Source organism: Panthera onca, chromosome X, assembly GCF_046562875.1.
Source record: "Panthera onca isolate mPanOnc1 chromosome X, mPanOnc1 haplotype 2, whole genome shotgun sequence".
NCBI lineage: Eukaryota > Metazoa > Chordata > Mammalia > Carnivora > Felidae > Panthera > Panthera onca.
The window spans coordinates 40933560-40951592 of NC_138357.1; the positions used below are offsets into that span (position 1 = coordinate 40933560).

Here is an 18033-nt window from a genome sequence, read left to right on the forward strand (position 1 = left end):
CTGAGAGAGCAACCTGCAAAGGAAAGGGATGTTTTCTCAGTTGATTGCAATATATGAGGTCTTGGGTCAGGGCATTTGGGTGACAAAAAGTGGTAAAATTACTGTTGTTGCTGCTACTGCTAATTAAGGAGATAAAGCTGTTTACAAGGGAGAAAACTTACAGGACTTTATATTTTTTCCAAGCATTTTCACATGCATTATGTTAGCAGATTCCCCATGAAATTGCAGAAGTTAGTGCTCCACCACATTTTGAAGAGAGGCACAGAGTGATTCAGACACTTGTCTGAGGTAACCAGTACTGGGCAAAAATGTTGAAAGTTGATTGGAAAGTGGCATTAATGAAATCACATGTTGAACTGTGTCTCCTGCTACAAAAGTCCAGGCCCTCTGTTGAAGAGAGAACTTAGCACCTCCAAAGGACCAGATATGGCTGAAGTGACAAGGGCCAAGGTGTGGCTCCTCCCAGCTAGCACCCTCCTTCTTCTCTACCTCTGCCCTTAAAACTCCTCTAGCCCACTCAACTCGCCCTCCATTTTTCTACTAATCAAAACCCTTCCTTTTTTTCAAGGCCCAATTCAACTACATCCGACTATTCCAAACTATACTGATTAGTTTCTTCTGTGAAATCCTTGTTTTGGACCATACATCCTTTTTGAAAATCTGATGAAAGCTATAGGCCTTTTCTCTCAAGAGTTATGTATTGGCAGACATGTTGCACACTCATGCAGATTGTTACATATGCTCTCTCTTTCTCTCCTCTCTCTCTCTCTCTCTCTCTCACACACACACACACACACACACACGTACACACACACTTTTGAATATACAATTTTAGTCCTTGGGATAATTTAAAAAGGAATTATCTTTAAGGCCAGATGAAGAAAACCTGAGACTAGGCAGCTTACAGGTAGAATGACTCTCCTTTGACTTTCATGCACCCTCTTCTAGCAACCTCTTAGCCCAGACCTTAGCCTACTTTCCCTATCCTGTATCCTCTAGCTTCCTGGTGCCCTTGATTACCCATGGTTCATCACTACTTTGGCCCTTGTCTACCCATCTGGGAGTCTCATTCCATCAGGACTCAGTCAGGCACAATGACTTAGCTCACTTGACAGGCAGATCCCAGATACTACATCTGCCAGAGATCTGCAGATCAGGTAGGACATGTACTTGAACTGGGGTCTTCTAGAAATAATAGAGAGATTATCTGAGGGGAATGAGAACCTTTCAGAACTACTGCTCATTTTACCCATAAGAAGGACCATTCCTGTCTACTCTAGAAAACACAATATATTCAATGTTGACCTACTCAGATTTGAGATAATAGGCTATAACTGAATATGAAGAGAGGACAAAGGCCAAGTCACATAGATGATGGTCTTCCCTAAACAGTTGTCTTTAAGCTCTTTCTATCTGAGGTTCTGCCACTGTTGTCACTGGCTTACCACTCCTTCACATACCGACCCCAACAGTTTATGTCAGAACTACCAAAGGGGAATAGTTGAGGAAAAACGTCCTTACGGAAGTTGGTGGTAAGTCCTTCTTATGAAAGAATGACCACTGGATGGAAAGCTTGTCCCGGGAGACCACAGTGCTGGTGTAGGTACAGACAAGCGTGACATCAGATCCAACAGTCACGTTCATGACGCTGTCTGGGATGGTCACCTGCACCATACTACCTTGATCTGAAAAGATAATCATCAAAAAGAAAATGGTACATACTCACATTCTGATGACACTCTTTCATTACAAAGCACTTTCAATGACATCTTATTTGAGGAATCCAAGGCAAGGAGGAGAAGGTACAATGGGCTGTATGGCAAAACTGAGCAAGCAATGGGCATGGGGGTAGGGGAGCATCTAACAAATTACAATGTGACAATACTCAAATACTATGAGATAATAACACCAAACTGTGAATTGCTTCTGTATAAGAATGGCCTTACACAGAGGTTCTTAAAATGTTGTCCAGGGACACAAAAAGGTCCATAAGTATGGAGAACAACCCATCCAGTTTGCCCAGGACTAACATATTCCTTGGATGTGGAACTTTTCAGTTTTAAAATCAGGTAAGTCTCAGGCAAACCATACTGGTTTTGCTAGGGCTTTCAGTGCTTAAACCAGGAAAATCCCAGGAAAACCAGGATAAGTTGGTCACCCTACCCCTAAGACAATTTTGAGAGGCTTCAAGATCAAAATGATATTCATAATAATGCCAAGATGTTATTTTTCTTTTTCACTCTCATCCTCTCATGAATGTACAGTGGAGTGTTCCACTAGCTACATGGCAGGTGACATCATTGCTTTGGCACCTAATGAAATGTGTGCTTGTGGATTTTTGTTCAAATAATTTTTAGTTTTAATTTTTGATTCAGTGAATATAGATGGCAATAACTGACATAGCAAAAACTCTTTGGAAGTCCTCAATAATTTTTAATTGAAAATTTTATTGAGATAATGGTAGATTCATTCACATACAGTTCTAAGAAATCACACAGATATTCCATGTACAATTTACCCAGCCCCCCACAATGGTAGAATTTTATAAAACTGTACTATAATATCACAATTAGGACACTGGCATTGAGACAATCCACTGACTGTATTGTATTTCTCCAGTTCTACTTGTACTCGTGTGTGTGTGTATGCATTTAGTGTTATACAATTTTATCACATGGGTGGCTTTATGTATCTACCATCGCAATGAGGATACTGAACAGTACACTGATCCCTGATATTGCCCTTTTATAATCACCCTCACTTCCCTCCTGCACCCCATCCCTGATTCTAAGCATTGGTAACCACTAATCAATCTGTCTTCGATTTCTAAAATTTTGTTGTTTTGCACATGTTATATAGATGGAAGCATGGTAACCTCTTGGGATGGGCTTTTTTTCATTCATCATAATTACCTAGCAGTGAACCCAAGTTGTTGTATGTATCTGTAATTCATTGCCTTTGATTAGCAGCATTCAATTTGTTGAACAATTCACCCATTTAGGAACATTTGGGTTGTTTCCAAGTTTGGGCTATTGAATAAAATGCCAATGAACATTCATGTACAGATTTTTGTGTGAATATAAATTTCCATTTCCCTGGGCTAAATTCCGAAGAGTGCAATTTCTGGGTCAGATGATAGTTACGTGTTTAGTTTTATTAAAAACAAAAACGAAAATCGGCCACACTGTTTTCCAGAGTGGCTATCCCAATATACATTCCCCCCCAATAACATATGAGTGATCCAGTTTCTCCACATCCTCCTCAGCCTTTGGTGTTGTCACTATTTTCTACTTCAGCCATTGTATAAGTGTGTAGTAATATATCACTGTAATTTGAATTTCCATTTCCTTAATGCAAATTAATGATGCTAAACAATTTCTTGTGATAATTTACCATTTGCATATCAAATGGTATGTGAAAGGTCTATTCACATCTCTAGCCCATTTTCTAATTGTACTGTTTAATTTTCAACTGTTGAATTTTGAGAGTTCTCCATATAATCTAGATTCTAGTCGAGACAGTTTTATTTCTTCCTTTCCAACGTATAGGCTTTTAATTTATTTTTATGACCTTATTGCAATCACCATAACTTCCGGTACTTTACATGTACAACTTGTACATAACATAATACAAAATATGTTTTTTCTAGGTTATTTGTAGATGCTTTTTATTAAGTTGAGGTAATTCTCCTTTGTCGTGGGTTGAATTGTGTCCCACCAAAAGATATGTACAAGTTTTAATTCCAGGTTTTTGTGAATGTGACCTTATTTGGAAATAGGGTCTTTGCACTGTAGTTAAGGATCTTGGGATGAGGTGATTCTGGATTTAGGGTGGGCCTTAAATCCAATGACTGTTGTCCCCATGAGAAAAAAGAGGGAGATTTGTCACCAATACACAAAAAGAAAGGCCATATGAAGATAAAATCAGAAATAGGAGCATTGTAGCAGTGCCTGGGTGGCTCAGTCGGTTGGGTTTCCAACTTCAGCTCAGGTCATGATCTCACAGTTTGTGAGTTCAAGCCCCTCATCGGGCTCTGTGCTGACAGATCAGAGCCTGGAGCATGCTTCCGATTGTGTGTCTCCCATTCTCTCTGCCTCTCTCCTGCTCATGCTCTGTCTCTTTCTCTCAAAAATAAATAAATGTTAAAAATTAAAAAAAATAAAGAATTGTATATACAAACAAAGGAACACCAAGAACTTCTACCAGCCAGGTAGCAGAATGGCATGGCACTGATTCTCCTTCAGAGCTTCTAGAGAGAACCAATATTGCCAAAGCTTTATTTTCAGACTTTCGACCTCCAGAACTCTGAAAGAATAAATTTCTCGTTGTTTGTTTTTTTAAATGTTTATTTATTTTTGAGAGGCAGAGAGAAAGAGAGAGAGTGGGGGAGGGGCAGAGAGAGAGGGAGACACAGAATCCAAAGGAGGCTCCAGGCTCCAAGCTGACAACACAGAGCCCAACGCTGGGCTAAACCCATGAACTGTGAGATCATGACCTGAGCTGAAGTTGGATGCTTAGCCAACTGAGCCACCCAGACCCTTCTAAATTTCATTTTAAGCCACCCAGTTTCTGGCAGTTTGCTACAGGAGCTCTTGGAAACAAATGCATCTTTTATTGTTTAACTTGCTAAGAGTCTTTATCATGAATGAGTACTGAATTTTGTCAGATGCTATTTCTGTATCAATTGATATGATCATTTGCTTTTTTTCTTTAGCCTGTTGATATGATAGATTACACTGAATGACTCTGGGTGTTGGACTAGCCTTGCATACCTGAAATAAATCCCACTTGGCCATGGTGTAGAATTCTTCTTGAACATAGTAGGATTCAATCTCCTAGTATCTGGTTGAGAATTTTGAGTCTAAGTTCATGAAAGAATTTGGTCTATGGTTTCTATGTATGATAGTCTATGTACTATCTTTGTCTGGTTTTGGTATCAGGGTAATATTAGCCTCAAAATGAGTTTGAAGTGCTCCCTCCTTTTCTATGTTTTGGAAGAGATTGTGTAAAATTGTTGTTAATTATCTTTTAAATGTTTAGTAGAACTATCCAGTAAAAGTATCTAGGCTTGGATATTTCTTTTTCAGCACCTTTTTAACTTATGAATTCAATTTCTTTAAGGGTTATAGGGATATTCAGATTATCCATTTTATATTGGGTGAGTTTTGGTAGTCTGCTGTTTTGAGGGAATTGGTTCATTTCTTCTAAGTTGTCAAATACATGAAGGTAAATTTGTTCATTGTATCTCATTATTACATTTTTAATTACTACAGGATATGTGGTGATATCCCATATTTCATTTATGACATTGGTGATTTATGTCTTATCTCTTTTTTATTTTTACCAGTCTTGATAGAGGTTTGTAAATATTATTTATCAGTTTTTTTCAAAGAACCAGATTTTTATTTCATTTAACAATTTTCCTATTTCAATTTCATTTACTCAGCTCTTTATTATTTCCTTTCTTCTATTTGCTCTGGGCTTATTTTACTCTTCTTCTTCTAGTTCCTTGATGTGGAAACTCCAGTTATTGACTTGACACTTTTCTTAATTTCAAATGGAAGCATTTAGTGTTAAAATTTTCTCTCTCAGCACTGCTTTAGTTGCATGTTACATATTTCCATATGTTATATTTCATTTTAATTCAGTTCTATCTATAGCCTGTAAATTTCCTTTGAGATTTCCTTTTTGGTCCATAGATCATTTAGAAGTGTGTTGTATAATTCTCAAGTATTTAGAGACGTTCTTGTCTTCCTGTTCTTGATTTCTAGTTTGATTCCATTGTGCTCAGAGAACAGGCTCTGCATGATTTCAATTCTTTTACATTTGTGGAGATTTGTTTTATGGCCAAGCATATATTCTATCTTGGTAATATTCTTCAGGTGCCTGGGGGGAAACAAGTGCATTCTGCTATTGTTGGGTGGTGTTATATACAAAGAGACATACTTTAAAACACTATAAATACTCACTAAGGTAGACTGTATTATGAGCCTTAAAACACATCTTAACATATTTAGAAGAAGAGAAATCACACAATGTATGCTCCCAGACAACAATGGAATTAAAGTAGAAATAAATTAACAAAAAGATTATTGGAAAGTCCCAAAATACATGGAGATTAAACAATACATTTTTTATTTTTTTAAACAACACACGTTTAATTTTTTTAATGTTTATTTATTTTTGACAGAGAAAGACAGAGTGTGAGTGGGGGACGGGCAGAGAGAGATGGAGACACAAAATCAAAGCAGGCTCCAGGCTCTGAGCTGTCAGCACAGAACCTGACGCGGGGCTTGAAACCACGGACCATGAGATCATGACCTGAGCCAAAGTAGAATGCTCAAACAACTGAGCCACCCAGGTGCCCCTAAACAACACACTTTTAAATAACACATGGGTCAAAGAGGAAAGCTCAAGAGAAATTTTAAAATATTTTAACTAATGGAAATGAAAACAACTTGTAAAAATTTGTGGTATGCAACAGAAGCAGTGCTTAGAGGGAAATTTGCAGCATTGAATGCATATATTAGAAAACAAGAAAAGATTTAAAATCAATCATGTAAGCTTGCACCTTAGGAAACTAGAAAAAGAATAACAAATTAAATCCAAAGTAAGGAGAAGAAAAGGAAAATTAGAGCAGAAATCAATGGAATTGGAAACAGGAATTCAATACAGAAAACCAATGAAATCAAAACTGGCTATTGGAAAAGATCGATAAAATTGGTAAGACTCTAATTTATCTAATTAAGAACAAAATAAAAAGAACACAAATTACTAGTATCAGAAAAGAAAGAGGGTCATGACTATAGATACCATGGACATCAAAAGGATAATAAAAAATATTAGGAATAACTCTCTGCCCACAAAGTTGATAACCTGGATAAAATGGACCAATTCCTAGAAAGACACAATCTGCTAAAACTCACACAAGAAGAAGTAGACAATTTTGGCAACCCTATATCTACTATATATCTACTAAAGAAATTGAATCAATATTTAAAAACCTTCCAAGACAGAAAGCACCAGGCCTAGATGAGTTCACTGGTAAATTCTACCAAACATTTAAGGAAGAAATTTTACCAATTCTCTACAATCTCTTTCAGAAGATAGAACAGAGAGAATATTTCCTAACTCATCCTATGATGTCAACATCACCCCAATATTAAAATCAGACAAAGACATTACAAGAAAAAAAAAACTATAGACCAATATTTCTCATGAAAATAGATGCAAAAATCCCAACAAAATGCTAGTAAATCAACTCCAACAATGTATAAAAAGAATTCCACACCATGGCCAAGTGGAATTTATCTCAGGTATGCAAAACTGGCTCAAAATTTGAAAATGAATTAATGCAATCTATCACATCAACAGGTTTCTTAAAATCACATGACCATATCAGCATATGCAGAAGAAGTAGACAAAGTCCAACGTCCATTTGTGATAAAAAAAAAAAAAAACTCCAGGAATATAGGGGAACTTCCTCAACTTGATAAAGAACATCTACAAAAAACCTGCAGCTAACATCATCCTTAATGATGAGAAACTAGATGCTTTCCTACTAAGATCAGGAGCAAGACAAGGATGTTCCCTGTCATTACTCCTTTTCAACCTTATTCTGGAAGTTATAGCTAATGCAATAATATACAAAAAGGAAACAAAAAGTATACAGATTGTGAAGGAAATGACAAATGACATGATTGCCTATGTAGAAAATCCAAAAGAATCAACAAAAAAACCTGGAACTAACAGGGATTAAAGCAAGGTTTCAGGATGCAAGGTTAATGCACAAAAGTACGTTGCTTTCCTACATACCAACAATGAACAAGTGGAATTTGAAATTAAAAACACAATACCATTTATATTAGCAACCCCCCCCCAATGAAATACTTTGAGTATAAATGTAACAAAATCTGTACAAGAGCTGTAGGAGGAAAACTAGAAAACTCTGATGAAAAATAAAAAAAAAATAAATGGAGAGATATTCTATGTCTCAATAGAATAGGAAGGCTCAATAATTTCAAGATGTCAGTTCCTCTCAACTCGATCTATAGAGTCAGTGTTATTCCATTCAAAATCCCAGCAAGTTAGGTGTGCCTGGCTCAGTTGGTTAGGTGCCCGACTTCGGCTCAGGTCATGATCTTGTGGTTCGTGGGTTCCAGCCTTGTGTCGGGCTCTGTGCTGACAGCCTGGAGCCTGCTTCAGATTCTGTGTCTCCCTCTCTTTCGGCCCCTCCCCCTCCTCGCACTTTTTCTCTGTCTCTCTCTCCCAAAAATAAATAAACATTAAAAAATTTTTTTCTAAATCCCAGCAAGTTATTTTGTGGATATTGACAAAGTTATTCTAAAGTTTGTATGGAAAAGCAAAAGACCCGGAATAGCCAACACAATACTGAGGGAGAAGAACAAATTTGAAAGACTGACTTCCAAATTTGGAAAAACAAATTTCAAGACTTCCTATAAAGCCATAGTAATCAAGACTGTATAGTATTGGTGAAAACAAATAGACAAATAGATCAATGGAACAGAATAGAGAGCCCTGAAATAGACCCACCTGCATATAAAAGAGTCAACTGATCTTTTTTTTAAAATTTATTTATTTATTTTGAGAGAGACAGGCAACGAGAGAGAAAGGCAGAGAGAGGGAGAGATAGAGATCCCAAGCAGGCTCTCCACTGCCAGCACGGAGCAGGACGCAGGGCTCGAACTCATGAACCATGAGATCATGACCTGAGCAGAAACCAAGAGTCAGACATTTAACCTACTGAGCCACCCAGGTGCCCCCAACTGATCTTTGACAAAGGAGCAAAGGCAGTACAGTGGAGCAAAGATGATCTTTTCAACAAATGGTGCTGGAATAACTGGCTGCCTACGTACAAAAAAATGAATCGAGACTCAGATTTTATACCCTTCACAAAAATAATCTCAAAATGGATCATAGATAGAAATGAAAAAAGCAAAATATAAAAATTCTAAAACATAATATGAGAAACTCTAGATGACCTTAAGTATAGTAATGAATTTTTTAGATACAACACCAAAGGCACAATCCATGAAAGAAATAATTGATAATCTAGACTTTATTAAAACTAAAATATTCTGCTCTGCAAAAGACACTGTCAAGAGAATGAGAAAACAAGCTACAGACTAAAAGAAACCATTTGCAAAAGACATGTCTGATAATGGTCTGCTATCTAAAATATACAAAGAACTCTTAAAACTCAATAATAAAACAAACAACTCGATAAAAAATATCTGCATTAGGGGTGCCTGGGTGGCTCAGTCAGTTAACTGTCCAACTTTGGCTCAGGTCATGATCTCACAGTTTGTGAGTTCAAGCCCCGCATCGGGCTTTGTGCTGACAGCCCAGAGCCTGGAGCCTGCTTCATATTCTGGGTCTCCCTCTCTCTCTGCCCCTCCCCTGCTTGAGCTCTGTCTTGCTCTCTCTCAAAAATAAATAAAAACATTAAAAAATATATCCGGATTAAAGACCTTAACAGACATCTCACCAAAGATGATATATAGATGGCAAATAAGCATATGAAAAGATGCTTCACATCATATGTCATCAGGGGGATGCAAGTTAAAACAATGAGATACTACCTCACACATATCGGAATGGCCAAAATCCAGAGCACTGACAACACCAAATGCTGGTGAAGATGTGGAGCAACAGGAACTCTCATTCATTAATGGTGGGAATGCAAAATATTACAGGCACTTTGGAAGACAAGTTTGGTGTTTTTTTTTACAAAACTAAACACAATCCCACCACATTATCCAGCAATTATGCTTCTTGGTATTTACCCCCCAAAAGTTTAAAATTTATACCCATGCAAAAATCTGCATGTGAATTTTTTATAGCAACCTTATTTATAATTGCCCAAACTTTGAAGCAATCAAGATACCCTTCAGTAGGTGAATGGATCAATAAACTGTGGTATATACAAACAATGGAATATTATTCAGTGCTAAAAAGAAGAGCTATTAAGCAATGAAGAGATATGGAGGGACATTAAATGTTTATTACTAGATGAAAAAACCAATCTGCAAAGTCTATATCCTATATGATTTCAATTTTCATATTCTGGAAAAGGCAAAACTATGGAAACAATATAAAGATCATTGGATTCAAGGGGTGAGTAGTGAGGAAAGCATAAATAGGTGGAGCACAGAGGATTTTTAGGGCAGTGAATATACTCTATGTGATAATATAATAGCACATACATGCCATTATACATTTGTCCAAACCCATAGAAATTTTGTCTATTTTATTAGGGAACTCCTATTTAAATCTGTCATTTTAGCAGACAGTCTCTTTTATTTTGTTTTATTTATGTTTTACACACAGGTCTCAGCCTACTTTTGTGAGCTGTGGTTCTAATGCTAGTTTAATTTTTAGAATCTCTGCAGTGTTGTTTTGGTCTCTTTGGTTTATCTGCTGTCACTAGGGCTTCTGTTTGTCCCTCATCCTATTGCCTGAGAGGGTGGAAGTGTTTCTCTAGGTCAGGCTGCTGGGTGTCTCTCAGTGGGGGATTGATATGGTAGGACACTCCTACTGGTACCCGTGACTGCTCTTGTGTCTCTGGGGGCAGGGGGAGTCTCAGACACACACAAAGAGCTTTCCAGAACTGAACATTTGCTGTGACTTCATTCCTTTTGTCTGTTCTACTCTCCCACCTCAATATCCCTAGATGAAAGTGAGTTCTCAGGCCAGTGAGGAAAGAAAATGCTTCCTTTGTCTACGATTGTTAGTGTGGCTTCTGATGACTCACTCAGTGGTGTTGGGCTCACATGATGTCAAAGGGACTTTCATTAGATCTGGTGGAAGAATAATCCTCCCTGGGCTGCCCTCTGTGGCTAGGTTGGGATCTGGAAATGCCAGAACTGGCTACCCTTCTTCTGTTGGGTAGAAAGACATAAAACACCTTGCCACTGTGTTATTTCCAGGGCTCCACATCATTTTGCTTTCTTCTTACTGTCTTTCAGAGTTCTCCCTTGGTTTTCTCTTACATTATTTCCAGGGAGGGTTTACACTTGTGTTTAGCAGAAAGAAGCAAGGAGAAGCATGATCTATGCCCTTTTATCCAGACCAGAAATTTCCCTCAAGTTTTTTTAAAAATATAATTTATTGTCAAATTGGCTAATATACAGTCTTCGTTTTGGGGGTCCCTCAAGTTTTAAGAGTGTAAAAAGGTCCTCATACCACAAAGTTTGAAAACGGTTGGCCTTCCAAAACAGTGAGATGCCCCTATTATTTGGAGGACCATGCAAGATCCCCCTACCCAAAAACCCAGCCCACCACCGTACTTGAAATTCTTGGTACTATACAAGCATCTTCCAAAGGTCTATGATAAGGGACAATACTTTGGGGAATACTATAGAGGCATTGACTCACTCGATTAACTGGTTATTACCCATTGCAAAGTCAGAGAGTATAGATGTTCTCCAGGATGGAACAGAAGACTGTCAGATAAGTATTAGAAGAAAAGGTCAAGTTTAAGAGATGTTCTTCATGCTGCAGGGGAACTAGAGTGAGAGTTCTAGCTGCTTGCAGGGTTACAGACAAGGAGTAGGAGTAGAATGAAAATACAGAGATCATGGGAAGATCAGAAGAAATAGTACAGAAAGCCAAATCCTGGCCCCCTTCCTAATTCTGCACACCCAAATACTTCTTTCATTTTATTTTTCATACTTAATGACAGGCAAAAGGAATCAGGGAATTGACAAACATTTTGAAAAATTAGAAGAAAAAGCACACCATTGTCCTGAGACCCCTGGTTTTCTGTACTCAATAGCCAAGTTCTCTGTCACAGCCAGGCCACCTGGTCCAGCTGCTTCTGTGCCAGAGGTTGGCTGTTTAGAGAGGGCAATTGATACCGTGATAAATTGAGATACGTGATTTAGGATAGACACAATGCAGCACCTTCTAACTCAATGCAGTTTCCTTCTTCCCAGTGCTGTATATCCATGCTCTCCGGGTTCTGGTCATGCTTTTCCAAAAATTAAAATTTGCATACAAAAAAGCTACTCTTTCCAATGGAAACTTTATTGGGGAAGGCTAAGTGGCTCTCTCCTGCCCTCAAAGACCCCATTTCATTTCTCCTGGAAGTTAGACACATCTCTGGCTATGCTTAAATGATGACTTCCAAATGTCTTTAAAGTGTTCAAAATAAAAAGGACAACATGGGGATTTGGTGGCTGTTAAAGTTCCCAGAAACTTTTCCCCCCAAACAGAGATTTTTCAGGTTTTATTTGGCCATCATTTTGGCCATCATTTTTGTCTTCTAGTTTGGGTCTCAATATCTGTTATGGGATGGGCTCATGGTGGGAGCTTATGACAACGTAAGCACGCTGCTCCCGCCCCCTCCCCCCCACCCCCGCCCCAAACCTTTTAAAGGCTGCTCTCAGTATAAGTGCTTGAAGGCAGAGTAAGCATTAATTCTCACACAAGGCAAGCCATGGAAGAGGCCATGGTGCCTACCAACAAATACACAAATAGAGCCTATTTTGTGCCACATATAGTGCTAACCACTGGGGAAGCAATAATGAACAAGACAGACACAATCTCTGCCTTCCCTATCAACACAGTGGGAAGTCATTTTGAGCACAGACCAGAATGAGGACAAATGAAAATCAAGCATTGGGGAACTATAAACGTGATTTAAACATTTTCAACATTTTCTAAAATAGGAGACATATAAATGCCCAAAGAAGTTGAGATCTGTAGAAGCTCAACAATATCACCTTAGAATAAGAATGGCAACCTCCAAATCTAGTGTGAGACAGTATTTTCTAGGACTACCACACAGTGTCCTGTAAATAAGTAACAGTTGTCAAGACAATACTTCCAGACCATTTTATTGCCCAGATTCCCAATACTCAGCACCATAATCAATCCTTAAATTGTAAAGAAAAGATGGTGCTCAAAAATTGTCCATCCCTAATACAGCAACAATACACTTCAGAGCCAAAAGCTACATATTTACAGATGAACTTAAAAAAACATGTGCCATGAGTCTGCGTGGTTCAGTCGGTTGAGTGTCCCACTCTTGATTTCAGCTCAGGTCACGATCCCAGGGTCTTGGAGCCCCAAGTCATGCTCCATGGAGCTTGCTCAAGATTTTCTCTCTCTCCCTCTGCCCCTCCCCTACTCATGTTTTCTCTCTCTCTCTCTTTCAAAAAAATTAAAAAATATATATGTACAAGATATGTCACATGTTTCCATTACCATACATTACTTAAACCTTTGAGATCATTCTCTAGCCCATTCAATAGAATTTCCTGTAAACTGAAAGTGATTCTGTAAGAAGCAGATAAAAATAAAAGTTCCCTTCCTTTGGATAAATTTACTCTACTTTGGAAATTATTTTAAAACTGAAAAAGTCGGGGAAAAAATCTCTATATTAACAAGACTGTGAATAAATAGCAACATGAAGATTAGTACCTGATTTAAACAAAACTCAGAACTGCAATTCCCCTCACTACCCTGGTTGGATTAAAAAGCAAAACAAGGGACGCCAACTCTTGATTTCGGCTCAGGTCGTGATCTCACGGTTGGTGAGTTCAAGTCCCACGTCAGGCCCTACACTGACAGCACAGAGCCTTCTTGGGGTTCTCTCTCTCTCAAAATGAATAAACATTTTTAATAAATAAATAAAAATCAAAACAAGAAACACATATGTGGTTGAAATATGTGTAATGGCTGTTAAAAATCAGTGCTTATTATTAAAAAAAGCTAATCCAAAGTGTATGCTTTTTACTTAAATTAACCAATGTTTTTAAGAGATTTTTTTAGTGCCTCATGTTTTGTCGTGGTTTTTCACTCCAGTACTTAATGCCTTACAACATGGCAGGCACTTTGCTTATAGGGAATTATTCTTTTAATATACCACAGCAAAAATATTCTTTTAAATAACCATATTCAACATGAGGCATTTGCAGTGATTTAATTTCCAACAACTTCACATATAATTTCTTCATTTTTGACTTATAATATAACCAAATGATCACTTACTTTTTGGATTTGACTGTGAAACCGAAGTTAAATTATATTACTGCTGTAAAACGCATAGCACATACCTCCAGAAAATGAAAACATTAACATATCTTCTTAAAAGGTGACTAATATATATTACAAGTATCTAAAATGATATGGGTGAACTTTTTTCAGAAGACGTTTTTTATGAAAATGATTTTCCTGCAATGGAATTTAACCTAAGACTTCCTAAGAAGTCATAAGAAAGATTTTTGATTAAATCAAATTTTAATGGAGTGTAATTGACATATAACATTATACAGAAAGATTCTGATTAAAATCTGTCTTGCTTAGTTTTACAGAAAACTGATTTTAAATATGTATGTGAAAATTATTTCTGAATGCTTGAGGTTTGAGAAGTTAATTCATTCTTTTATTTTTCCAGCTTTACTGATATATAATTGACATATAATAATGTGTAAGTGTAAGGTGTACAATGTGTTGATTTGATACACTTCTATATTGTGAAATGATTACCAGCATAGTGTTACCTAACACCTCCATCACATCACATAATTACCATTTCTTTTTTTGTGGTGAGAACATTTAAGATCTGTTCTCTTAGCAAGTCTCAAGTATATATCCAGTATTATTAACTTGAGTCACCACGCTGTACATTAGATCCCCCAGAACTTATTCATCTTCTAACTGGAAATTTGTAACCTTTGACAAACACCCCCCAGCTCCTGGTAGCCATCATTCTACTCTGTTTCTATGAGTTTGGATTTTGTAGATTCCACTTATAAGTGATACTCTGCAGTATTTGTCTTTGTCTGACTTATTTCACTTAGCAGAATGCTCTCAAGGTCCATCCATGTTGTTCCAAATGGCGGCATTTCAGATGATTCATTCTTCCAACAAACGTTTACTATGAGCCCACTATGTGCCAGGCACCAGGCTTGACACCAAAAAATGGGACATTCTTTCTGCCCAAGAAATAAGTCCAGATAGCACATCAAATTTCACATTGATAAAAACAGTATCAATCATTTCACAGCCACATCTGGATCAACTCAGGGACGCTACCAATGACAAGTACAGATTACTGAAATCTCCCTCTCTCAGACTTCTATACGTATGTAAGCACAGGAAGCAATATATTATACCATATTTCCATTCCATCTGCTAGACTGACACCATCATATTTTGCTATGGGCCAGCTAGATTATCTGTGTACAGATATGCAGTATACACTATATGCCAGCAAAACCAGTTATGTAGTCATTTAAGAACAAAGGCTCTGAAGTATTTATTGGTCACTCTGTTTGGGCCTTGTTCTAAAAGTCACAATCAAATAAAACCTTAATATCATCCAAGTTATTTTTTAAACAATGGGAAATTGTATACAAGGTATAAACCCAATTTTGTAATGTGATATATATACTTGCAAAGGAAATATATATATATAAGAAATTCAACCAAATCTTTGAGTGGTAGAATTGTTGGTGATTTTTATTTTCTTATTTATATGTTTTCATAGTTTCAACCTTTCCACAATGACCATACACTACACTTGTAATCAGTAAATTTTATATATATATATATATATATATATATATACTATTAAATTATATATATAATATATATATTACATATATAAACTAGCTAACTAATTAACTACTATTAGTTAGTTAGTTACAGTAAAAACCATTCTTGTAACTATTCCAAAACTGCTGTCTAGTGTAGGCCTGCATAAGGCCTCGCACAAGGAAATAGCTATTGACTACATGTGTGATTTTAGGGGCCTGGTGCAGAAGACCCAGGGATAACCAAATTAGCTAATGACTGGAAGCTCTTTAAGAAGGAACAAAGACTTTCACTGTCTAAAGTTAAGGTTTAAAATGAATATTCCTGGGGGAAGGGAAAATTGTGACATGACATAGTCCCATTAGCACAGAAGCTGAGAAAGGTGTTCTAGCTGTTCCAGCTCTGAGTCCTGGTTAGATCACAGGATAAATGCAATATTGCCTTCTGGTGATCCATAGAACACATGTGTTTAAACATTTAGTAAAGAACATCTAGAGAACTATTACTAACTACCATATAGTTTCGAAAAGTAGCACTTTTAATTATACAACTAGTATAATATTCTTTGTAGAAACCCCCGGAAAATATGGAAATGCTGGGGAATACATGAAAATCATCTATAGTCCCATCAGCCAGAGGTAATCACCATGAGCACTTTGGTATATAACCTTCTAGCAATTTATTCTAGTCAAATGTGTGGATCTGCTCTTTCACTTAATATTTTATCCTGGACATTTTCTTATGTCATTAAATATGCTTAGTAAACCTCATCCTAATGACTGCCTAATACTGCCAATGGCTTAACAATATCAGCATGACTGTAAACAATATTATTGTACCTAGCTAACATCATAAAAACAGATTCAAATGTATCTGGTACTTGAGAAAATGAGCCAAGAGATTTTCTGAATTAGTGATCTCTCCTGGGTCTAACCAACATCAAATAATTTAACCAACATCAAAATAATTTAAAAATTATTTTGTTTTGCTCAGATCCCTAAAAACACCCATGCCATGTACAATAAATCACTCACGGATTTTCCAAAATACAGTCTTAGGCTTGGAAAACAGCAACACCTAAAGAAATGTTAGAGAGTGAAGCATAGTAGGCCCTCCAAGCCCAGCTCTGCCTGTTGTAACAACGCAAGTTGATCACAGTGAGTTCCCTTAAAGGAAACACTAAACTGAAACAGAAAAAAACACAACTATCCGTAGTGCAAACTTCAGCTTCTGAGTAAATTAAGCTGTTCACCTTCCCAATCAAGAAAAGGAAAGCTACTGTGATTTTTCAGAGAAATTTTTTTTAATTCAGATGCTACATAAAACAATTACATTTACAACATGGCCTATATTTGCTAAGCTAGAGTTCTAACATTTATTTTATTCTGCAAACGAATCATAATTCCCTTGAAGTGCAAGAGAAGAACACATGTAAAAATTCATGATTTGAGTTTAAAAGAAAACCGTTCCCAATCATCTTTGATGGTTTGGAGACACTTCCCTTACCTGCAAAGCAGCTTAGGATCAGACAGACCTTCCAAAATGCGAACACCATTGTGTCGAGGTTCCTTGAGCTCAGGCGAGGCCCGGTAGCTTGCCTGGGCTAGGCTGAGTGTCAAACTGGCTTCTTCAATCACACCGAGGTTTGCCAGGCTTATCTGCCGGTATCACGAAGCAAACAGCTTCTTCGGGCTTACTTATTGGGTATACTCCTTTCTCACAGCAGATGTGTGTTTCTTTGAAACACTTTTCATGGGGCGTGTTTCTTGATATATTTGCTACTGTGTTAATAATAAACCCATGTATTTAAATTCTTCAAGCTCTTTGTATACAGATTCTCTAAGTTTTATTGTTTAAAATCATACTTATTAAAAAGTTAAATTTGGGGGGGACTATACAGTTGGAAGTGAACCTATGCAAATAAAAGCTGACAAGGCTAATTAATTTCAAATATTTCCATAAAAGTCTTACAGTATGGATCCACTAACCTCCTTTTACAAATTAAGTTAGTAAATTCGTGCTCTGAGATTTTCTCAGGAGACAGGGTTCACAGGAAGGACACAGAGGTTATGAAGCAAAAAGTATTCATTTCTTGTGTGAACCAACTGTGGACACATCACACTTTTTTTTGAAGACCTGGTGGTTCTCACTACCTCGGCAGTGGAATGAATAGTATGCTTTGGCCTCCCTGGTCAGAAACCCTGTAGCATTTATCAACCCACCTAACTTTGTAAAAGGTGAGTGAATAAACGCTTCAAGACTTCCATTGGAGGGGCTCCTGGGTTGCTTGGTGGGTTAAGCATCCAACTCTAGATTTCAGCTCAGGTCACAACCTCACAGTTCAAGAGTTCAAGCCCCACATGATCTCATGGTTCAAGAGTTCAAACCCCACACCTGGCTCTGTGCTGAATGTGTAGAGCCTGCTTGGGATTCTCTCATTCCCAATCTCTCTCTCTCTCTGCCCCTCCC

General features: G+C 37.3%; 1 protein-coding gene across 2 annotated transcripts in view; it reads right to left on the bottom strand.

The window, feature by feature from the left end:
- VSIG1 (V-set and immunoglobulin domain containing 1) overlaps positions 1-17363 on the bottom strand; it is a 39147-nt gene extending 21784 nt beyond the window's left edge. Inside the window, exons 1-2 of one of the 2 annotated variants that reach the window (XM_081793439.1) lie at positions 17071-17363; positions 1522-1685 (exon numbers count right to left, since the gene is read on the bottom strand). In XM_081793439.1, coding sequence (XP_081649565.1) covers positions 1522-1685; positions 17071-17119 — 213 coding nt within the window. In that variant the 5' untranslated portion in view covers positions 17120-17363. The remainder of the gene's footprint in view (positions 1-1521; positions 1686-17070) is intronic. The other variant, XM_081793440.1, reaches the window with a different exon arrangement.
- Positions 17364-18033: the final 670 nt, after the last annotated feature.